The sequence below is a fragment of the Anabrus simplex genome, chromosome 1 (assembly GCF_040414725.1).
Source record: "Anabrus simplex isolate iqAnaSimp1 chromosome 1, ASM4041472v1, whole genome shotgun sequence".
In the NCBI taxonomy this organism is placed as follows: Eukaryota; Metazoa; Arthropoda; class Insecta; order Orthoptera; family Tettigoniidae; genus Anabrus; species Anabrus simplex.
Genome location: NC_090265.1, coordinates 68,239,557 through 68,264,731, shown reverse-complemented (window position 1 = coordinate 68,264,731; position 25,175 = coordinate 68,239,557). Strand labels below are relative to the sequence as shown.

Genomic DNA, 25,175 nt, shown 5'->3' with positions numbered 1-25,175 from the left:
ATAGTATAAAAAACATTAATACACCTAATTTTGTGGCTTGTCATTGTCTATCACCAAAGTTTCAGTGCCAACATTTAGCTTTACTGATCACCGATCACGTCACTCTCACCGTCATCTAAGAAACTGCCATTAATTAATTCAGGTTCCTCAACCTGCTCTGTGGTTTCGTACCGAGTCAGAGATAAATAATATCCATGATGCACCGCAGGTATGTAGGGAAGCTGGTCCATGACGTCAGACAGTTTCTTATGCCGTATAGAAATGGGCCTACGATTTTTTGGTGTTAAGGTCGCAATCCACGATGTCTGTGTAGGACAGCCATGCTTCTTGACATTAATTTCACAGAAGTCTCCGTGCACAGTGTACTCTTCACCCTTAAAAATAAAAAATAATGTCCATCTTACGTGTTTATGAAACATATCGTATTGCTAATTTAATATTAATTCGATATTCTGTGCCGGCTCTCCTAAATAATATTAATTATTATTTAATTAAAGTAATTATTTTTCTAATATTTTTAATTCTGGTTAATAGCTATGTTTAAGTGCATACCCGATTACACCAGCGTTTATGTTTAGCCCTTTTACTCAACTCCGGTGTTTACTGCCACCATTGATGCCTTCCATTCTTAGCAGATGGGCTCCTCTCTAACAAGGGGAGCTAAGTCTTCATCCTTGCAGACGAAAAAAAGAATAAAAAACGAATAGCATGAACCTATGAAACTGCACTGAACAATACAGCAATTCAACAGCTGTATAATGGCAAGCCGCAATAACCCCTATAGCATTCACTTAGTGATGCCCATCTTAGTCCAACAGTCGTTTATGTTTACTTGGCTCCTTATAAATATCTTAGAAGTAGTCCCATAGTTTATACTTCCATTAAATATTAGCGTTATCTTACAGTACTACATGTACTGCATTGTCATGATATGCCACATTGTCATATGCAATAATATGGCATGCCACATAATAACATGTTGTTGATGGCTTACCTCTGATGTTGATGAGGTATCACATGGATTTGGCTGATAATCCACATCTACAACACTGTCATCGCACGAGGATTCACTCTCAAGGCAATTGGCTTCCGTCTCTGTTCCAAAATGCATTTTTCATCGAAACAACAGCTCACGCTGTTTCCTCTGCAAGACGCCATCTTGCTGCGGCTTACCATACTAAAGCACAAAAATGACGTGCTGTGTCTTGGTGCAATACATAACAACAGAGCGTGTGCTGCCATCTGTTGGTTTCTTCAAATAGCATTCTGCCAGTGGCTTGCCATCCTCTAGCAGATAAGAAATGCGTACAAATCTAAATATTGCTCAATGTGTGGCTTACCATTATCTAGCCCCGAGCGCCTCATGTTTTCATCATATATATAGTATGGTCATGTTAACCCATAGAGAGCCAGACAACGATATATTGTTGTTTTGTATATACGCGTAAAGTGCCAACCACGATATATCGTTGTTTGGATAACGCGCAATTCTATACGAGTTAGTACAACTTGGGCCGTCAGATTGCAACATCTTATGTGTCGAGTCCATAGAGAATTGTCATTAGATTTTAACTATGCCGCTAGACAGTGCGTAAATTCTTTCGCTATCATGCATTGAATTTCTAAAGTCCGTGTTCATCTACGACGTATGATCTCCATGTTGCGTGATTAAAATGGCGACTAGTGGGAGAAGTTATTTTGTTAACGACGATGAACTGGCTGTATATCTTAATAATTTTTAGTGAAGAATAGGATGATGAAGACTGAGGAATTCATTCCTCCAGTAAGTGAGGAAGGGGAAATTGAAAGTGTTATTGGGAGTGATAACGCCGCGTTGTCTGTAAACACTCAACCACGTGCTCATTGTCAGAGTGTAAACAATGAAAATGGTAATGACCGCCTGAGTCACAGTACTGATGATGATGACGGCTGTAACAATATCCAACAGCAACAATTTCCTGTTTTCCATGAAATTCAATTTCGTCAAGATGCAAAATACCAACCCTAACCTGATTATTATGTTACTCCCGCCCGAGACACGCCTCTTCGTCAGACACAAACCTATAGAGTATTTTTATTTTATTTTTCACGGCTCAGTTATTGAATCTCATAACGACAGAGACAAACAGATATGAGAAATCATGTCTTGTCACCATATGCCAGAGCACAGCAGTGGCGCCCGGTTACATTGACTGAAATGAAGGCTTTCATTGCTGTTTTGTTGGAAATGGGTATAACTAGAAGGCCGAGCATATTTTCTTATTGGATCAAAAACTCCCGTTATAATCCATGGTTTGGAAATATGTTCTCAAGAAAGATTCCAATTGATCCTGAGATTCTTTCATCTTGTGAACAGTGATAATGTGTCACCATCTGGTCACCCTGACTACAACCCATGTGCCAGGTTCGATCCCATTGTTGAACATGCCAATTGTATATTACGATACCATTGTACATAACTCTTAAACTACTGAAGATAAAAATGTAAAATTTTACATGTTTATTCATATAAAATAGGACAGTCATCAATATTTATCGTTCAGTTAAATTTTCTCTTTTTTTCTGTTTTGTTTCTGATTTTTAATTTTTGGTGTTTTAAAATTGTTTGGAAAATCTTTTTTTTCAAAGTACCCAGGAGCATTTTAGTGCTGTAAATTAGTTCAGCGGTAAGAATGTTTTCTTGTTAACATTTAGTAAGAATTTCAAGTCATATTTATGATATTTGTGAACTATATAGTCCAGAGAGTGAGAACCTGCAAAATTCTCTAAATCTGTTCGGCACTCTTGGCATAGTGTTAGCATGTAGGATGCTAAAAGGTTTGTTTTTTCACCTATTCAATACATATAAATTTTATAAATTAGGAATTTATTATTGATTCCACTTGAGACATGTTTCGCCCTTCATTGAGGGCATCATCAGTCAAATTATCACCTCAAGGTAAAAAATCAGGTACCTGGTTAGTAGTTGACATGCACAAATAAATACATATTATTAATACACATACAAAAAATTAAGTATGGGAAATAGTTGTAAAAAAGTGATGGTTGAGCATATAGGTTTATAGATGAAAAGTCAGCACCAATGCGTAAAATTAACATAGTAGAGTTCGGCAGTGGTGCTCTGGAGAAACAATTGACGCAATCGTAGGAAAATAAAAAGTTTAAAAATATTTACATTATAACAATTAAGGGAGAAAAGGTATAGTGTTCGGCGTCAATGTTTGTAACCGAAAATTAATGTCAAAGGTTGTTAACTATACAGTATTTACATTGTTCAATTGAACAGTTGAGATTAAGTTTTAAAAATAATTACATTATAACATTCAGCGTAAATGTTTGTAATAAAAACTAATGTCAATGGTTGGTAACTATATAGTAATTACATTATCTAATTGAACAGTTGAGAATTTACAAATATATACATAATTACACAAGAGCAGCTTGGTGTGCAAGGATAAAAAATTTCTAGTACCAAGTGCGTCCTGATGTTTTAGAGGTTGGAAGAAGGAATTAGCATTGACATTTCAGAAATATGTAGATCAGTTTATTTTAGTTAAAATCACCGGGGGTAGGGAAATATTTCATAGCCATATGAGGTTTTATAGGCTTCAAGTTGAAAGTTGTCCGGTTGCAGCGCCGAGATCGGTATGGAGACTGGTCAGTGTGGATGGAGATTCATGGGTAATCCGTGCGTTTGAATGGCAACAATGGTGACAGTTATTAGTGGGTAATTGCTAATTAGGAAAATGTTGCGGGTTGAAACTTTCGCTTATTCTTTTAGTTGACTTCTGTAGCATCGAATGTGATGTGAAGACATCGGTGTGAAATGCCGGTGAGACAAATTGATATTGTTCCGTGGAATAAAGTATGGCGGACATTGGGATGAAGTTATTGTTCTTTACTGGTCTGGTGAGATAGAATAGAGTTGCTTGTGTTGTGAACTGCTGTGGAGAGATTAGAAAGTATACGGCAACTGCAGAGTCAGAGCGTTATAGCTGGGGTGAGGCATCTTCTCATTCTGACTGCGAAGAGGAGCCGTAGTGGCACGCCATATTCGTGCCGATGTGCGCTGGGTTCCGGCGTGTTGTTGAAAGTTGTATTGTATGAAGTGGAAGTTATCTGATGTGTCGCTGAGAGGTAATTGTTGATGAGCAACCGGCCCTGGCACTAAGAGGGTTAAGTTAGGTGACGTAAGAAAACATTTGCCACAAAATGCGATCTACCATCGAACAGTATCATTTTTACATAAAATGAGTTTCATGGTCCGTATCGCACTTCAATAGATTCACAATTAAGTATTTATTTATTTTCCACCTAGTCGATACAATGATTGCTTAAGGCAATTTTAAAGGTCAAAAGTGGTACATGTTTCGTATAATATCAACATCTTCAGCCACATAACACTGTTTAGATGAAAAATATATAAAATTGACAAAGTAATGCTTTAGAGGAAGTGTCCTTAAAATTAACATAAGATTGACAAGATTAAAACAAACAAATAACTCGAGAGAAAATATATAAATTATTTCTACAATAGAAAGCAGTCGTCAAGGAAATAATTTATATATTTTCTCTTGAGTTATTTGTTTGTTTTAATCTTGTCAATCTTATGTTAATTTTAAGGACACTTCCTCTAAAGCATTACTTTGTCAATTTTATATATTTTTCATCTAAACAGTGTTATGTGGCTGAAGATGTTGATAATATACGAAACATGTACCACTTTTGACCTTTAAAATTGCCTTAAGCAATCATTGTATCGACTAGGTGGAAAATAAATAAATACTTAATTGTGAATCAGTATCATTTTCTCGCTATGTACAGTTCCGAGCTCTCATCGACATTCGAAGGTGATGTTGGAATCGATTATTAATACCCGTTGACTGCTGTTCTCTAAAAGGAAATTCAGAATAAGAGGATAACACGTTTGCGTTATGCATGCATAAGTGACGTGACCCTATAGTTGTTGTTAACTTGTTAGAAATAAAGGCTGAAGTAAACGATCGCTTAATTTTAATGAAATTTACTGGAATTAAGAATGTGATTCACCTCAAGATAAGACAGAATACATCACTGGTTTCAGACGATAGTTTATATTTTCTTGCATCTAGTTAAATTTCGGAATATTTCCGTGTAAATTTGTAACAAGGTGGTTGTAATATCTTTGTGTGTTTGAAATGTTTTCGTGATTGATATACGGTTAGGTTAGGTGATGCTGTTTGAAGAAGAAAACTAAAACGTTTGCCACAGAGGCCTCGGGGGTGATGCTATCATTTTTTTTTTTTAGATTGTAATTAAACACACGCTTTCACGTAGTATTGGATTTCAAAAAATGACATACGAGTAAGCCATAGTGTGGATATCATCCGGGAAAACGCAAGTTTTGAACAAACTAATTGCCGTTTCATACCAGTTTTAATGTGTATGTATATATACCCCCCCCGATTTTTATGAAAAATCTGATACGACGACAATCCTATATAACGAGTAAATTTTTCACTGTTATGAATTCTCGCAATAATGAACTTCTACTGTATGTACTATCAAATACAATACTGTTCTTTTACATTTTTCTTAACATGTTTCATGGCAATTTTCCTTTTCCATAGGAAACAGTTCGCTTGTTTTAACGTATCCACACAGGTGCATACGAAATGCTGTCACCTGGTACAATTATTTTTATTCACATATATTCACAAATTAGCACACACATAACCTTAATCACAGTATCATAACAAAACACTTCACTTTGAGGACATCAACAAAGCCGTTATTATTAAAAACGACTACCAAACGCTGCACATCGAGATGACATTGGAACACAAAACAGTTGACTGCTTAAAAGCATTTAAAGATAAAAACTTTATTATTCCGTATTGAAATTATTGATGTTAAAAATTAAATAATTGAAAAGGAGGTTCAACCTATTCAATACTTAAAAGAAAGAAATGCAGTAATCACATTCCTATTTAAATGGGACCGGTTTCGACCTTAGTCCAGGTCATCATCAGCCGTAAAAACATGTACAATGTTTATGAATATTGGAGGTCAGTTTCACACTTTGATAGGCACAAAGACACGACACCACATTCTGTCATGCACAAAGTCACAACACTATCAACTAATATACGAAGATCAAAAATAACTTGAAGTCGCAGACGAATAGATTTGTAGTAGAAAGCCGCCAGCTCCTGGTGATCAGCGCGGCACATTCAAGGTCATGCGCTGCGGTCGAACGCCAAAGTAGAGTGGAGAATGTTTTGAAGGTCCAAAATTATTCCCCATTATAAACAACAACCTAAACAAATTCAGTAACCTAAGTAAACTTGAAATTCAAGACTTCATGTCTGTTTTAAAATTAGTTCTCAACAATAATTATTTTACCTTTGACAACACCATTTATCAACAAGATGGCTTGGCTATGGGCTCACCTGCTTCTGGCATTCTTGCTGAAATTTACCTCGACTTCTTAGAAAACACAAGAAATAATAATAATAATAATAATAATAATTTCTCCAACATCCTCTTTTGGGCGAGATATGTCGATGACACATTAGTAATATTAAATGAGGAATCAACCAACGCAGCCTCTACACTTCTTCATCTCAACAACTTAGACTCTAACATTAAATTCACCCTCGAATCAGAACACAACCAAACTCTTAATTTTCTAGACCTAACTATTACTAGACATCCTTCTTCTTTATCTTACAAAATTTTCAGAAAACCAACCCAAACAGCAACTACAATAAGACAAGATTCTTCGCACCCCCAAGCTCATAAACATGCTACTTATAACAGCTTAATTTTTCGTGCTTTCAACACCCCTATGTCCAAAAAAGATTTAAATTATGAATTAAACACCATCCGCAACATTGCTAAATTTAATGGCTTTAACAACTCCTTCATTAACCGCATCATCAACAAATTCAAACACCGTCCAAAAACCACTTTATCTAAAGACACAATTAAACCAACTGCTTTTTCCACCTTCACTTTCACTCAGGATGCTTATAAAATAACTAATATTTTTTAAAAACATAGTATGAAAATTTCTTTTAGAACTAACAATAGAAGTCTTGATATCTTACACAACTCTAAATCTCTAAATAAGTCTAATGCTTTTTCTAAATCTGGTGTATACAGATTTAAATGCAACAACTGCAATTCCTCCTACGTCGGACAAACTGGCCGCAACTTCAATATCAGGTACTCTGAACATGTCAACGCCATTAAATACAACAGATTCTCTGCCATAGGACAGCACATACAAGACTCAAAGCATAGTTTCACCAGTATTGACAATGACATAAATATACTTAAAATCATTAACAAAGGCCCCCTCTTAAACATTACTGAAAATTGCTTTATCCACCTTGACCAGTACTTCAACCCTAATTTCAATTTAAACGACATTTCTGAAAAACCCAATATCCTTTTTGACTTCCTAATTCTTCTTCTCAAAAATTCCAAATTCCAAAACCCCAATTCTATTTTCTATGCCTTACATAGTTCCCACCCACATTTTCTACCTCCAATAACCCACCCTCCTAACCCACCCTAAACTACCCCTCCTTCATTTCCCTATCTTATCCTTCCTCATTACCATCTAACTTCAATTTCTTTTATTCTTTCTCTTATTTCACTATCACTCTTCCTCGTTTAATTTATTCTTCCTTCTCTATTTAAAAAAACAAAAAACAAAACACGACCTTCATTTCGGTTCTCCTCTTTCAAATTTTAAGTCTTGTCTTGCGCCAACTTCGACTACTTCAATCATAACCTAAAAATTTTTCATTTAAAAAATAGCGCACTGTGCATATATGTTTTCATTTGTTTTCCGATATTGCGCTTTTTACTACATTTTTTCTTCTCTCTACAATTGTTTTTTTCAAGTCAACTGTTTTCCAAGAACTTAGCAGGAGTACAAGTACTCATTCAATTATACTGATTTGCGTCGTAAATCTTTATATACGTACTTAACTTCCCGCAACCGTGACAAATTCTGGACCTTCAAAACATTCTCCAGTCTACTTTGGCGTTCGACCGCAGCGCATGACCTTGAATGTGCCGCGCTGATCACCAGGAGCTGGCGGCTTTCTACTACAAATCTATTCGTCTGCGACTTCAAGTTATTTTTGATCTTCGTATATTAGTTGATAGTGTTGTGACTTTGTGCATGACAGAATGTGGTGTCGTGTCTTTGTGCCTATCAGAGTGTGAAACTGACCTCCAATATTCATAAACATTGTACATGTTTCTACGGCTGATGATGACCTGGACTAAGGTCGAAACCGGTCCCATTTAAATAGGAATGTGATTACTGCATTTCTTTCTTTTAAGTATCGAATAGGTTGAACCTCCTTTTCAATTATTTAATTTTTAACATGCTTAAAAGCATGTCGTCCACGTGGTCACAAGTATATTCTTATTACACCATAACTCGTCAACCAGTAACTCCCAAACAATAAGCTGCCTCTGTGGATCAGTGGTAGTGTCGGCCTCCGGATCCCAAGATAGCGGGTTCAAACCCGGCAGAGGTAGTCGGTTTTTTGAAGGGCGGAGCAAAGTCCATTCGACACTCCATGTCGTACGATGTCGGCGTGTAAAAGATCTCTGGTGACACATTTGGTGTTTACCCAACAAAATTCATTAAATCTCAGCCATAGACGCCCAAGAGAGTTCCGGTTTACTTGGTCTGCCATCTAGTGGGCCTAGAGTAAAATGGAACGTCGAAATTGACGAGCAGACAGCCAGATGGCGTCAAATTGAAATGTCTGCACACGGTAGCGGAGGCCATACAATTATTATTTTATTCCCAAACAATAACTAACAGTAACTTAAATAACTCACTTCACTGTCAACATCGTCTCTTTATATACAGTAGGTGCCTGGCCAAGTTTCCAGAAAGATATGATACAAAAAACTACCTTCTTGAATATGCTAGAGTGTGTAACACATAGATTACATACATTGTATAGAATATTCTCAAACGTTCTAGTGCCTTATTACCGTTATGGAAGTTACAGTGTGTTTCACAATTACGGATTACGATTTATATATACAGGTAAGAATATATTATAATATTAATTTACAGGTATTTTCATTAACGGAACTGATATAAATGTATGTGTACAACACACAACCTCATACACAATACGATCATTCGACTACGTAAATACCAATAATACTAAAACTTACTGACATAACGTCACGCACAGTTCAGTGCGGATAAAAAATGAAATTCCTTACGCTTAACAATGCAATTGTATCTTAATAATACAAATACTAACATGATCTAACACTTCAAGCCATACATAGTATTAGTAGTAGTAGTAGTAGTAATAATAATAATCGTAAAATAATAACCCTAATAATTCAAGCTCGATATCTGCATTAGTTATCGATGGGTGAGAGAATGTTGTTTTCAAGTTATACCTGTTATCGCACTTGGGTCAGTTAGTGCCAAGGTTACGAATATGGAATGTATACCTTAAGTTGGTATAAGGTCTGAACTCTTCATTGTAGAGGCCTAATTTTTCCAACAGGCGTCAATTGCTGATTCCCGCTTATCAACTCGTAAAATCGACTTAAGGGGTCTTTAAATAGTTTCTTAATGCATACACTGTATGTCTAGTGGCTGCAAAGATGATGCTAGGCTACTGGGAATGACTACCTGTTGTCTTAATTTCATTGAGAAGTTGCTTCACTTCATTCACGAGATGACCTCGGAATCTAAAATAAGTAAAGCCTGCTGTTTAAGTAGTGCACTGAGTCTTCTATCCCACACAGTTTTAACCAAGTCCAGCATGAGTTCTATGACCATCCAACCCTTTAGTTGCATTCACACATGAATTCCACGGGGAAACTATTTGCTTGGGCGTCGTTTTCTTCTTGAAAATGATCTATACTGCTGGTTTTCATTAATGCACTCCAGGATCCTTGTAGTGCTGTTGTTAGGCATATGGTATTGAAAACGACTGAACATGATCATCACAGATTTGAGAAAGTAGGTATGAATTTTTCTGGGCAAACATAAGACAAATCGGTGACAATTTGCAATTTTGTCCGTGTAATCAGCAGGCAGTCTTTGACACAGTGTTGTCCTTGGCACCGAAAGATTGCGTCATTGCATGCACCTCATAGCTCACCCACAATTCGCCTTAACCCTTTGGCACTCAGCCAATATTCAGGGGTTTGCTCGAAGACACTCAAACTAATTTCTGTGATTTTCCAAACCAAATTACAAAAAATCAACACGTAAACAGTTTTTAACACACATTAAAATAAAATAAATCACACTAATACAGGGAACTATATGAGCATTTCAGAAATGAATATACCTAGGACGTATTGTTATTGGTAAAACAAAAAAAAAACAAAAAAAAAAAACATTAAGTTTTGAAAATAATTTTAAAAATATAAATTATGGTTTTCATTGATAGAAAAATCAAACATTATCGCGTCATCCTTCTTTACTCTTAGGTGTGATAGAAACAACATTTAATTATGAATAATTTGATATCAATAGGATGTGTGCTGCAATTAACTCATGAAGCATGGCACAAAGTTATTCACTGTACATGTAACGGTCATCGATCTCAGGTCCTCGCGGTCCGATGCACGGTGAGCAGCTGTGACTGTGTCATTTCCTACATAATGGGAATCCCTTTTGGCAAAAGGTCATTATTACTGTCTAAATCATCTGAAAATTCAAGGATATCAGCCTCATTCGGCCTTGAATATGGCCTAGCCATTACGACCAGAAAGATGACACAAGCACGTGCAACAACAGAGTTTTGAAAAGGAGTAAATTATAGTTTGCGAAATATAGCAAACACACGATATACAAAAGAAATGAAATACACTCTAAACTCATAGCAAGATGAAATTGTTGTATTCATAAGCTAACCAAAACAGATCCACGCAATAACAACTTCAAATAACCACAATATAAACATTCACGGTCGACAGATTTCATTTGTCGAAAATAAAACTTTTTTTGCAGGGCTGGTGGATATACCTGTAGAGTAAAACGCAAATTAAACGCTTGAAGGTACCGTCACGATCAACTGTTACGATTTAACAGCCACGCAAATAACCAAAATCCCTAAATAGGACAAAGTCGATGTATGGGCGCGGTGAGCATTCTCGCCATAACCTCTCACGCCGTTAGATCGGCGTGCTGAGTGCGAAAGGGTTAAACAGAGTATGGGAATGTTATGTTCACCTGCTACCTCCTGCGCCCTCATTTGTAACATTTCATATGAAATGAAATGGCGTATATCTTTTATTGCCGGGAGTGTCAGAGGGCATGTTTGGCTCTCCTGGTGCAGGTCTTTTGGTTTCCCTTAGGCAACCTACACGTCATGATGATGATACATGAACCCAAGCCCCATGCCAGCGGATTTAATCAATGATGGTTAAAATTCCCTACCCAGCCAGGAATCAAACCCGGGTCCCCTGTGACCAAAGGCCGGCACGCTAACCATTTAGCCATGGAGTTGGACATTTCATATGATACACTGCAGCCATTGTTATGTATTTCATTGATGTACACACACTTCATCTATGTTTCTGGACATCTAAATGCGCATCTAGAATTTTTTTTTAGCTTTTTTAATTTCTCCAAGTCACGTACCAAGTTTCCACTCAAAACACACATGAATCTGTACATTGCGGAGCAGTTGATTCCTCTGCGAGAGTACCTAATAAACATGAAATGGAAACCTACATATCCCCACAACATGTCGGAGCAACAGGTGCACCCCTTCACTGTGCAACGCATAATTATAAAATTTCTTGTTCGTGAAGGAGTTACAGCGGCGGAAATTTGCTAGAGATTGACTGTACAATTCAGTGATGAAACATTAACGAGTACGCGTTTACCTGGCAGTAAAGTTCAAGGAAGAATGAGAACGTGTGGAAAATCAGCAGCACAATCGTCGTCCTCGGACCAGCATGACGGGCGAATTACATTAGTGCAGTTAAAGACATTACCGTATTTCACGGCATAATCGTCGCATCCTTTATTTTCAATACAAAAATCGGACTTTAAACCTTTAATTACATAATCGTCGCACGTCCAACTTTTGTTCACTAATCTGGTTAAAAGGTAAATGGAACTGCAACGTAAGTTGCACATGAATGCGCAATTTAACACGTTCAGTACCAGCTTCTGAGCGGGACATTTGAATGCCTGGACCGGCCATTTTGATGCCCGGCCCTCTTGACTTGCATCACTTAATAAAATTTACAATTACTCCTAAACTATAAATGTTAGAAAAATGATACTTTGTACTTACCACTAGTAAATATTTAGGGTGTGATATCTGGTGTCACAGGTTTCAAAATACGTCTAATTTTATACAGCCTATCTGTGTTTTCGGCATAATGATTACTGTCACCGAAGTGAAGAAATGAAAGAATATGAAGGAAGCGTATTCGGAACATTATATTAGAAAATATCGGAGTATGAAAAACAGGGTCTTCGGTCCAGTACATTTTTATATCAGGATTTTGGACTAATTGGTTTCCACGATTGCATGATCGAAATCTTTGTGAAAGGCCGCGCGCCGCACTTATCACTTGACTCGCGTATAGATTGGTCTGCTCACACACATACTGATAAAATTCATCATTCATGAATATACTCACGTAACTCAAAATATCTTGCTTATATTTTATTTGAACGTTTATACCTGAATTCTCTGTAAATGGTGGAACGGGTGGACAATAACTAGGATGATATGTATCAAGCACTTCACTTTTCTCTATAGGCTTATCGGATTTGGGAATCGGAATTTTCTCGTCACTCTCACTTTCACTCTCTGAGTCTATTTCAGGAATAAGTTCAGCACCAGAATAATCATTGTGAACAATACTTAATACTTTTTCTTCCATAAGAAACTTTGTTTTATAGGCCATTATACTACACTCGGTAAGAACGACATGCACTGCATTGAAATGTCAAGTACCGTCTTGACGCGCGAGGAAGTACTGAGATATTCCCGCTAAAACAGCTAAGATAAACATAAGCCCACTCAACGCGACGGTTATCTCAAAAAGGTCAACCAACTTCCTGCTACAACCAGTAACGCTGGCTAATGTGTAAGAATGCATAGATGACGAATATAAACAGCATTGCTTCGCGCGGAACATTAAACGTCTTACGCCGTCCACGGCCCGCAGCATAGAAGCAAGCTTAAACGTCTTACGCCGTCCACGGTCCGCAATGAGTTAAATACGTGTATGGTTTATGGGCAATTTGGCAACACAGTCACGTTTGCGACATGTTGCACAACGTATAAATAAATAATACCGGTATATGTACGACGCATGGCTTACCGGTAGACTATCGGCAGTTCGACAACGTGGTCGCGAGACAGTGTACTATTTATTCACCACCTACATATTATGCTTACCGGTAGGCTATCGGCAGTTTGACAACGTGGTCGCGAGACAGTGTACTATTTATTCACCACCTACATATGAGTTCCCATTTGAAATACGTAAGGCTGTAAGTTATCGCTTATCGGCAACGTCACCAGGAAATACCGGCTAGGTAGGTTGAATGGACCTCGAACCAGCCCTCAGATACAGGTAAAATTCCCTGACCCGGCTGTGAATTGAACCCGAGGCCTCTGTGTAAGAGGCAAGCACGCTACCCCTACACCATGGGGCCGGCTCCTGTGTTATTGCGCACGAAGTGAAATCCAAGACGATAACGCAGATTTCCACGGAATTATTCAGCCGAATTATTTACGATGTCTCAGTTGTCATCGCTAGATTCTTATCTTACTACTACGTCATAAGTGTCCGGGCATGGGATGAAAACTTTTATCCAAGCAGTCAAGATAATTATTATCCAATGCTATTAAAGTTTTATTTTATAAACTTGTCAGTAATGTAATGTAAAATCATCAATAACTGGGAAGAAATATTAACCTAATTACCGTATGTTTAAAAGAAATTGAAAAAAAATGAATGTTTGTTACTGACGTCTCGGAATACAGTCAACTAGAGGCGGAAAACTATCGATAGTGCTATCGATAGTTATCGATAGCGATCACTATCGTCTGGCATCGATAGTCAGTTGCCTACTATCGATAGTCAACGACAGTTTTCTTTTTCGTCATTGGCTTATTTTTTGCGCTAACAGAAATTGTGCAGCTGTTTGCAGTTAACTGGTGAAGAGTTTGTTCCAATTCATAGGTGTGCATTTAAGAATCTCTGTGTACCTGCGACTTCAGTGCCGGCAGACATACTATTTAGCATTTTGGAAAGTTGGATTCTCCATGCAACATAACCTTAGTTGACTTGATGCCAATACGGGACAAAAAATAAGATTGATATCTTATCAGAGATTTTATGTATGCACATTTTAGGTCAAAGAAATCATGAAAGCAACTGAAAACTCTCCTGCCATCTGCTGAGACTGCTGTAAAACATTTTTCCAAATATATTACAATACCTGAGAAAATGTCGGGCGATCGCAAAACGAACACTGCAGCAGAACGAGAATTTCTCGGGTGGTCAATGAAGAGATTTGAGTAATTCAGATTTGAATTTCAGAAATTACATAGCATGAAATAGTTGTGCTTTCTACTGATTTTTTGTGTATTGTGTTCAATAAATGTTCTATTTTCAGGCATAATGATATTATTCGTTCCACTTTTTGAAAACTATCGATTACAATCGATAGTAGAGCTCATAATATCGGAAAATATCGATGGCGATTACTATCGATAGTTTGCCGCCTCTACAGTCAACTATTCAGTAGATCTACACCGCGCTAGCTAGAGCTCCGGTTTGCGAGCTTTCCGCAAGCGCAGTAGTGTTTCGCAATCAACGAGCTAAACCAAATACTTTATTAAAGTATTTGGCTAAACTGATAAATTGTTGCATGCTTCCTTGCTGCCTAACAGTATTGGCTGCAGTGGAATGGACAGATCACAGATGCATTTATCTGTTTCAGATTTACGTGATTACTGTAGACATGTGTGCGTGAGAATTTAAGTTTTTAATTTGTGTTTTGGGTGTTTGCAGAAATAATTTGTTTTAATAGTGAACAATTACGGAAAGTCATTTATATCGCAAAACATTAACGTGTGAAGCATTTATAAGCGATTATGGGTAAATATAGAAACTATTCTGCGGGCTTCAAGCTAAGCGTAATTGCCTTCGCTGAACAGCACGGGAACAGAGCTGCAGAAAGAAAATTTTCTGTGAGTGAAAAGTTGGTGTGTGACTGGCGGAAAGTAAAAAACAAGCTAAAAAGCACAAACCCTTCTAGACGCGCGTTTAGAGGTCCTAAAACAGGGAAGTTTCCTATAATTGACGAAGAAGTGTTTAGGTACGTCAGTGAAATACGTAACAATGGCTGCAGTGTATCATATGAAATGTTACAAATTAAGAGACAGGAGGTAGCGCGCAAACACAACATACCGGTAACTCAGTTTAAGGCGACTCGTGGGTGGATTAAGGGGTTCATGCGACGACACAATCTGTCAGTGCGAAGGAGAACAACACTAAGCCAAAAGTTGCCTGCTGATTACACGGACAAGATTGTAAATTTTCACCGATTTGTCATACGTTTGCGCAAGGAAACTTCGTACTTGCTTTCTCAAATCGGTAATGCCGATCAGACTCCAATCTTTTTTGATATGCCTCGCAACAGCACTATTGCGCTAAAAGGATCACGGGAGTGTATTAATGAAAACCAGCGGTAGTGAGAAGTTGCGATGCACGGCAATGCTAGCCATTACAGCTGACGGGAGAAAGTTGCCGCCTTACATCATTTTCAAGAGGAAAACGATGCCTAAGAATATACAGTTTCCCCGTGGAATTCATGTACGAGTGCAACGAAAGGGTTGGATGAACGTAGAACTCATGCTGGACTGGGTTAAAACTGTGTGGAATAGAAGACCTGGTGCACTACTAAAACAACCAGCTCTGCTTGTTTTAGATAGTTTCCGAGGTCACCTCGTGAACGAAGTGAAGCAAATTCTCACTACAAATAAGACACGACAGATAGTCATTCCTGGTGGCCTAACGTATGCTTTGCAGCCACTAGACGTATGTGTTAATAAACCCTTTAAAGACCACTTATGTAGATTTTACAACGAGTGGATGATGAGCGGCGATCAGCAATTGACGCCCGCCGGAAATATCAGGCGTCCACCCTTGGACTTGTTATGCTCGTGGGTGAAGAAGAGTTGGGATCTTATACCACCTGAACTAGTCTCCAAGAGCTTCAAAAGGACTGGAATTTCGAATGCACTAGACGGTTCCGAAGATGACGCAGTGTGGCAGGGAGACGAAGAATCTGATACTGGTATTAACAGAGGCGAGGACGGCGCATCAGATAGCGAAACCTGCGATAGCGACACCGAAGATTTGGAATAAATTGCGTACCGGTAAGTCCGCATTTCACAACAAAGCGATAATTTTTTGCAAGTGTAATATTTTAACTTTAATACTCAAATTAATGACAAATTAACTTAATACGTTCATTTTTATTTTCTGGTTGGAAAAACGTTCGCCGAATTGTTGCGAAAAATTATGAATTTTGTTTTAGACTATTTTAATTATTTTGATGTATAAACGCGAGTATTATGTGCATCTTAAATTTGTATCAAATACGATTTAGTTATAAATACATTTTTTGAGTAATACAAATACTGGTATTAAATATTCATCGTATAATGGTCGCACCCTACAATTTTTTTTCGAAAATTTTGGCAAAAAAGTGCGATTATGCCGTGAAATACGGTATTCAAATACAATGAGAAGAAGGCCTCATCCTAATAAATACTTATTTATTAAATTAAAAATTAAACTACAGGACCAGTTTTGACCTTTCTAGGTAATCTTCAGCTGGTCACACAATCGCATATAACATATCATGCAATCATAAAACATTACTAGATCTAACAAAAATGTCATACGACGATAACATGTCAAAATTATTCTCATGCTTTAGTAAATAAGTACTGATTAGGTGGAAGCCGCTTCTCATTGTATTTGTGTGTAGCATCAATACGGAAATGAAACTTATAGGTTACGATAAAGACATTATTGACGACGATCGACGGGCATGAGCGACGCACAATCAATGCTGCTTACTATTGTGAGCTGTTGGAACATGGTGAGGCTTGCATATTGGCACAAAAGACGAGACCAATCGATTCAACAGATCATCTTCCTCCACGACGCTGCGCAGCCCCATACTGCTGCTCTGTCTCCAAGCTACAGGAAATGCACTGGACTACACTTGATCATCCGCCTTACAGCCCGGATTCATCGCCCTGCGATTTCCATTTGTTCGGACCGCTTAAAGAAGCTCTAGGAGGGCAACGATTTGAAGGTGACAAGAGTGTGGAAGACTAACAGCACACTCTCCTTACTCCTAACGGTCCTGCCTAAGTATAGCAGAAGCGTGGGGCCAGTCCTACCAACTGTTGATGTTCAAGAACAATAGTCCCATTTACATTTGGATCGACCTTCATATGTATAATGATGAGAAACACGTAAGAACTTTTCCACAAAAGAAGATTGCGATTTAAGGACATGACTCTTACAAGAGGCTTTTCACACAATGTCTTTATACACTGGGCGACCAAAATTCATGGGAAGATACTGAATGTGACGTTAATGAGTTGCCCCTTTGCAAGCCCTCAGAACGGCAGCAATACAGTGAGGCATCGACTCTACAAGGTGTTTGAATAGTTCTGGAGGGATCTGGACCCATGCATCTTGCATTGCTGGAGTTCATGGAGCATACACTATCATTGACAGCATCCCATAAATGCTCTATTGGATTAAGATCAGGGGATCTGGAGGGCCAATCCGGGGTCGTACCTTCACTGGAGTGCTTCTCCAACCACCTGCGTGCCACCACAGAGCGGTGACATGGTGCATTTTCCTGTTGAAGCATGGCATCTCCATGAGGGTCTTTAGGGCCAGAAAGGGATGCAGATGGTCTGAAAGAATGTCCACAAAACTTGCACCTGTCAGCACTCCCTGCAGCTGGACAATGGGCCTACTTGCAACCATGGGAGCGCCGCTCTGACCAGAACTGAGTACCTCCTGCCTGAACACAACCTTGTTGACACGCAGCATCTGTAGCTTTATGGGGCACACTCACATGCCCATCAGCTCGATACAACTGGAACCGGGATTCATCGTTCATCAGACCATACCACACACTGCCACTGTTCCATGGTCCATTGCCGATGTTCGTGGGTCCATGCACGTCGTTGACATCTGTGTCAAGGTGTCAGCAAAGGGACGAAAGTTCATCCTCGGCTGGTGAAGCCTATGCGGTGCAGTTGCCTCCTTACAGTTCTTGTAGAAATGGGTTCCTGACTCCCAGTATTGTACTGGGTGGTGATCTTTCTCACTGTAGCCTGTCAAGCGCCCAGTATGGTTCTGCGGAACAGACGTGATGTCCGTTCATTAAACCCCTGTGGCCTACCTGTGCGGCCGTTTACACGGCTGGTACAACATTGTCTCTGTAATATTGTAGATCCACCCTTGACACTGTTGAACTCAGAAACCCAAATCTGCGTGCAATCTTCGCAATTCCATGACCCGTGCGCTGATTATCATCCCACGTTCAAAGTCGGTTAACTCGCGACGTGTTGCCATCTTCTTGACACTGGTGTCTGTGACAGACTGCTTAGCTACGCCGCAGCTAACAGCAACGCTCAGGGGTCGTACGTGTCGCATTTTTTAATGGGATACCCCTTGCCACGACTTTTAGATTTTGGCTTTTGGCCAAGAGATCAAATAATGTCTATGCTTTAAACTATTCATGTGTTAAGTTTGGAGTTAGCAATATTGTGTATTTAATAAGGTGGATAAAAGTTCTATATTTTAATTTTCAAAGACCTCTGAGGACGACAGAATTTCAGACATGGCATACACATCCTCAGAAAGGAAAAGGTGTGATCCTATACAAAGATTTCACTCCTCCTAACAGCTGGGTTCATCAACCAGAAGGGCTTAGTAGCAGTGAATGGAAAGAAGCACTAAATTACAGCAAATGTATGTATTTATGCCATGCTAGGCAGGTCTCACAACAGTCGCCACTAGTGCCATTGTGACACTGAGATCAAAACACTTGCTTATGTCCTTGGGGCCAGTCCATTTGGTGACAACGTTAGAAATAGCAGACATCATGTTGTGGATTTGATGATAGCTGAAGTTCTTAGGTAAAACGATATCATTGTTATGAGGAGGTATACTGTGTTTGATAGTGGTTCGCATAGAAGAATCTATATCATAGCCATACAATCTGGCAGCCACTATCATATGTGAAAATGAGGAACAGCCAATCGGTCCACAACGAAAGGTCATTATGAACCATTTTATTTTCCTATTACTTGCAAAGAAAGCCTTCAAACTGTGAGTCTCTGATCTGAGTATGATTTAGTATGCTTTATTCAGCCATAAAACACACACAGTGCCTCTCTCTCTCTCCTTCTTCACAAATCTTAAACTAATATGTACATTGGACAATCAGGAAGAAGTTCAGAGATTCGGTATAAGGAACTATGAATGCAGTGAAGCACAGAAGATATTCAGCTATGTGCGAACATATGCATATCAACCTCCAAAGTTTTACTAGTATAGAAAATTAGATGAAGTTACTATACATAGTTCAGAAAGGAAATTACATGAATATCTTGGAGAAATTGTTTATATTGTAATAATCGTGGTCGCCACGACATTTACATAATTTAATTGCCCACCCGAATTAATTGTATATATATGTATCATGTATCATGTGATTTTATTCATTATTAACGTCCATCATCATCATTTATGTAATTGTACGTAAGAACGAGAAATAATTTTTAATTGTAATATATTCGAATATTCCGTGGTAATGTCAAGACAGGTCTTGCGCTAACAGGCTACTTGGTGTCTCGCAATAGTCCAGGAAGGTTAATTTTGGATGGTTCTTGGAAACGTACGCAACAACAAGAGGAAGATGCCTAATTTCGTTGTTGCGACGCTAAATTACCCCATATCACGCGCTCCTATCAGGAGGGCTTTTTCTGTCAAGGACAGACGCTTCATCTATATATCGACAGGGTAGTGACGTATATCGGTTCTCATTTGAACGAAATGTCATGTGACAAGGGAGGAAGTGGGAATCTGAAGAGGATTTATATAGATCTACACGGCATGGTGAAGTTCTTTAGTCTTCATTCTATATTCTGCATTCTGCATCCAGCTTTCTCGAGTCTCCATTCTCAGGTAGTCCACGGGCTTTTAGAGTCACTCTGCTTTCTGAGTGCATCACTTACAATGTGCTTATACTCAACATTTCTTATTGGCTCTGTGAGACTTACTCAGATTAGTTAGAAAGACAAGTTCAAATAATATAGAAGGACTGGATGTTTTCCGTTCTCTCTATTCAATTAATTCTGATGTGGAATATCACATTGTAAGGCTGGTACCATGTTTTTGGTACTCAGCACAATAGGGAGGGATAGATTCAGGGTGGAATCCATTCCATGAAGCAGATGCCAAGGATGATGCTGGTGGCAGAGGGACGACAACGATCAACCACAGAAGCAGACGACGAAAAGATCAACCTACGGTGAGCATTAGTAATCCCTGTTAACGCAAGTCTGCGCATGTAGTAATGAACTGTAATCTCAGTCAGTAATTTTTAATTTTGGTATAAACTCATTTTTACGTAATTTCATCTTTTTTTAAATGAAACTTTTCTTTTTACGTCGTTAAATAATTGACTTTTTAGTAGGTTCCCAATGTTTTTCCACATGGTATGTAATGGTTAGCATCCCTATACCTCACGACCGAGATAGTCTCATTAAATTATGTTTAGTACTTTTTATATCTAAATTAGGTTTCAAATTACATTTATTTCAAAGCCTGGCGTCCAGCGTGCAATTGTTCTTAATTATCTATAGGGGGTGTTTGATCCATTACAATATACTAGTCCCAAAGGGTAACAGTGACTTATTTTAATGAAATTTCAGCAGAGAGAACTCATTGTTTAAATTGGCAAACTCATATGTTAAAAAAATGCATAGTAATGAGTCTGACCTTCATCCCCATCAAGGTTCAGAACAAAAAATCTCTACTGGGCGAGTTGGCCGTGTGGTTAGGGGCGGGCAGCTGTGTGCTTGCATCTGGGAGATAGTGGGTTCGAACCCCACTGTCGGCAGCCTTGAAGATGGTTTTCCGTGGTTTCCCATTTTCACACCAGGCAAATGCTGGGGCAGTAATTTAAGGCCACAGCCACTTCCTTCCCATTCTTTGGTCTTTCCTATCCCATTGTTGCCATAAGACCTATCTTTGTCAGTGCGACGTAAAGCAAATAGCTAATAATAATAATAATAATAATAATAATAATAATGTCAATAAGTTGCCACATGTGATTTGCATTCAGTCTCAGAGGAAAGTGTTCAGTGCTATCTGAGTGGACCCTTTTATTAGTTTAGATCTCTGAAAATGAAAAAGACATTATGTAATAGCTGTATTTCAACTGTTTTAAGTAATGTTATGGTAATAATTGAATGTCTTATTTATTTTAAACAATTCTTTGAAATTGTTAAATACTTCCGCTGAAGAAGGGAATGATGTGTTCTTGAAATATGTTTGAGTAATTAATTTGTTTTATGATCAGTATTGACAAGGCAGATTCTTTATCTTCTGTTTATTCAGTGCAGTAAGCTTATCACTGGTCCTGTGCACTGAAAGGATCGCTCCTCATTTTGAAAAATCCTTTGTATTGCACTCAGTAAGAAAAGTATTTCTATGTTTAGAAAAACTATTCTTTTGTCATTTAAAAGTTACGTTTTTCATTTCTTTATCCCTATTTTCTTAGTATGCATTGTATACAGCTGTCTCTGGTTGAAGGAAGCAGAATTTTTTTGTGTGCGTGCATGTGTAATCCTTCTCAATGCACAGGTGTAAGAGACCTACACTGACTGGCGAAAGAACGTGGACTCTGTTCAGTTTTTAAAAATTAATTTATATTTACCCGAAACCTTGTTTTCTTATATATTTTATTACACAACACATTGCATTGTCAAGTTCGTTTTACAATATGTTTCGAGAATTTTCAAACTTTTCACTGAATTGAATTAAAGGATCTTGTATCTGAACATTTGCTTGCTGTCACTCGTTACTTTCCTTACTCTAGTATCGTTTCCATCCCTGGCAACGTTGACATACTCCATGTGCAATGGCATGTTACCCCGATGGTCCTGGATCATTTTCTGGGGGATGCTCATTCGCTCTTCCGATAATGCTAGTCTCATTTTATTCAGGGTGTAAACATTTTGACATCAGCCATTTCGCCCGTTCATGTTTTTTTTTTTAAATTTCTACACACAACTAGCGATATGAGAGCGGGCATTGTCATATATAATCTGACGTTTACACTGGCGAATGGAGCAAAGTTGGGGATCGCATGTTCTGCTTACATTTGTTCAATGTCTTGGTATGCATTCAAAGCACCTCCATCGTTAACAAGTTCCGCCTACCACTTAGGGTTGAACAGCAGTTTTTGGAGGACCATTTATGATTTACTTCAAAATTATTGATGACTTGTTTCTTAGTTCAAAAAACTCCCAAAATGGAAGCTATCTCTGTATGTTGGTGTTTGTTTCCACTTCTCTTTTGCCAATGTAGTTTTGCAATGGTTGCTGTTCTAATTTGACCTTGTCTTTTTCATTATTACTTCTTGATGTGTAGGCTGTTACCATTTAATATCTTGAACTCTTACTCGACTTTTCACTTTCTTGCAGCAAGAATCTGGTGGAACTGTACTGAGCACAAATTGGAATGAGGTATCAAAGGATAAGGTTGATGTGAAACCTCCTGATGGTATGGAATGGAAGAAATGGGATTCATGAGATTATACCAAAAAGAGAGTTTTATGCTTTGTTTTATTTTGAGACTGACTTTTAAAATAAAATTTCCTTGGGTTTATATCGAGTTTTAAGAATGGAAACTATCTAAATGAAATAGAGACAAAATCAAAAACAAGTCACAACAAATATTCCATTCTTAATGCTGCATGATATTACCTCTGCTTGTTTTGACTGTGTTTTTACTTCAGTGTGTGGCCAAAGTTTGAGATTTTATTCTTACATTTATATGTGGGTTTGGCTGTGCTTTAATTGCTTGAATTCTACAATAATATCAGCTACTTGATCATACATAGTTTATTAATTTATTGTTTCAGCAATTGTTTATGCTACAGCAAGGTTTCAATCATCGCTTATCTCTTCTGTTTTGTTGTAGAAATTTAACTTGTTGCTGTGACTTTGTGATATTGAAAACTATTTGTAAGCCATAATTATATGAATTTAGTGGATACTTAAAAATATGAGGTTTGATGTTCTATTATGAAAGAGTTTAAGTAGATGACATCTACCTTTCGTGTCTTAAAAATGTTAAAAGATATATTAAGAAACCATCACCAAAATATCTGGAAAACATTTTATTTTGTCCATGTAAATAATAAATGGCATTTAGAAAGACTATTTGGAGAAAGTATGCTGAATGTGAAGAAAAACATTTTGTATTAAATGATTTCCTCAATATCATTTAAAAGAATGATTCAATCCTTGATATACTAAGTGCTAGAGAAGGCATTTATTCAAAGATAATATGTTCATAAACATTCGTAACCTGACGTTGAATAGTTAATCTTTGCTACCTTTGTTGGTTGGAGGAATAATTTATATTCTATTTCGTGAAATTATGATTATTGGCTTAATTATTAAGGAAACCACTGTATGATACAGTAGTACTGTGTTTTGCAACAATAAGTCATTTGCATGCAGGCCAATGCTTAATACTATATAATAAAAGATGTTTTTATAATATCTGTGGCATCATGGTATAAACCATGCAATTATAACTCTGGCCATCTTTTCAAAGACTTTGTTTCATATGTTATTTGTATTTATATACACAGAGTTATAGATCACATGTAATGTCATCATAAAGTGGAAGTTTGATAGTCTTTGGTCACTCACTGTTGAACACAAATCTACATTATGTTAAAATCTGAAGAAAGTTGTTTAGTGTTACAGTACTAATATTTTCCTAATTCTATTGTAATTTTATTTTGTCCATGTAAATAAATAATTTTTAAGAAATATAATCTTTGTACTGTGATTGCAAGTTTTCTTCCTGGCTGGGCCGAGTAGTTCAGACAGTTCCGGAATGCAAGTTGTTAGATTTGATCCTGGCCTGGTCTGCTGGTTTTTGAAGGTGCTCAAATATGACTGGGTTCAAATCCCACTGTGTCGTATGACCATAGCTGCTACCTTTCCAATCCTATCGTCCCTGAAAACCTGCGATGTGGTAGTATGGCCTTAAACCACAAGCAAAAAAAAAAAAAAAAGATAGAAGACAGAAAAGACTTAAGAATTCCTGCAGGACAGCACCACCATAAAAGTAGTTAAAGGAACGTATAAAACCATCAAGATTATTTTCTCCTTCCTAGTGTGATTTCTGCACAATAGGGTCCGTTTGTTGGTACATACATCTCTGCGATCCATCCATTGTTTTTCCAGTCAACCCCATTATTGTTGGCGTTGAGGTCCTAGATGCATGGCTGTCTTTGTTACAAAGCTCTCTTTGCTGCAAATGGCACGTCCATATAATCTAAACCACAGGTGTTCACGCTGGGCATTTCGTCCATTGGGCGCACAGCACTGTAAGCAGGCCGGCAGGCAGGCGATGGGGGTTATGCTATTCAACCACAGTGATGTGGTTACATCACAGGCTGTGAAGTTTGGGCAAAATTCTTCCAGTCACTTCTGATCCATGCAGTGGTATCAGACTTTGAAATGGAGGCCGAAAATCATGAAAGAAAGGGGGCAGAAATTGGCATCATTTTAAATGTACTTTGTAAGAAATAAGTTGTTTATGTTCATTGCAGTTTGTATTTTGATCAGATATAATAAGGACCTCAAATGTTTTTGTAATGTACTTAATGAATTGCAATTTTCACTATTCAATTTTAAGAAGTGCTTTAGGAACATTTCTGATATATTACGCAGTTAAGGTGGATAAGTTGTGGCTTGTGGTTGCTTGGGTTTAAATTATCTGATAAACTCACCAACAATCCAGTCATGCTTAACCAGGAATAACATAAGTTAGGTCATTTATTT

The 25,175-nt window shown here is 37.8% G+C and overlaps 1 protein-coding gene across 2 annotated transcripts in view; it reads left to right on the top strand.

Annotated features, from left to right (window-relative positions):
• Window positions 1-23,871, top strand: part of Sgt1 (suppressor-of-G2-allele-of-skp1) — a 174,792-nt gene extending 150,921 nt beyond the window's left edge. For both annotated transcript variants that reach the window (XM_067156303.2, XM_067156294.2), the window contains exon 6: window positions 22,794-23,871. In XM_067156303.2, coding sequence (XP_067012404.1) covers window positions 22,794-22,901 — 108 coding nt within the window. In that variant the 3' untranslated portion in view covers window positions 22,902-23,871. The remainder of the gene's footprint in view (window positions 1-22,793) is intronic.
• The last annotated feature ends 1,304 nt before the right edge of the window (window positions 23,872-25,175 follow it).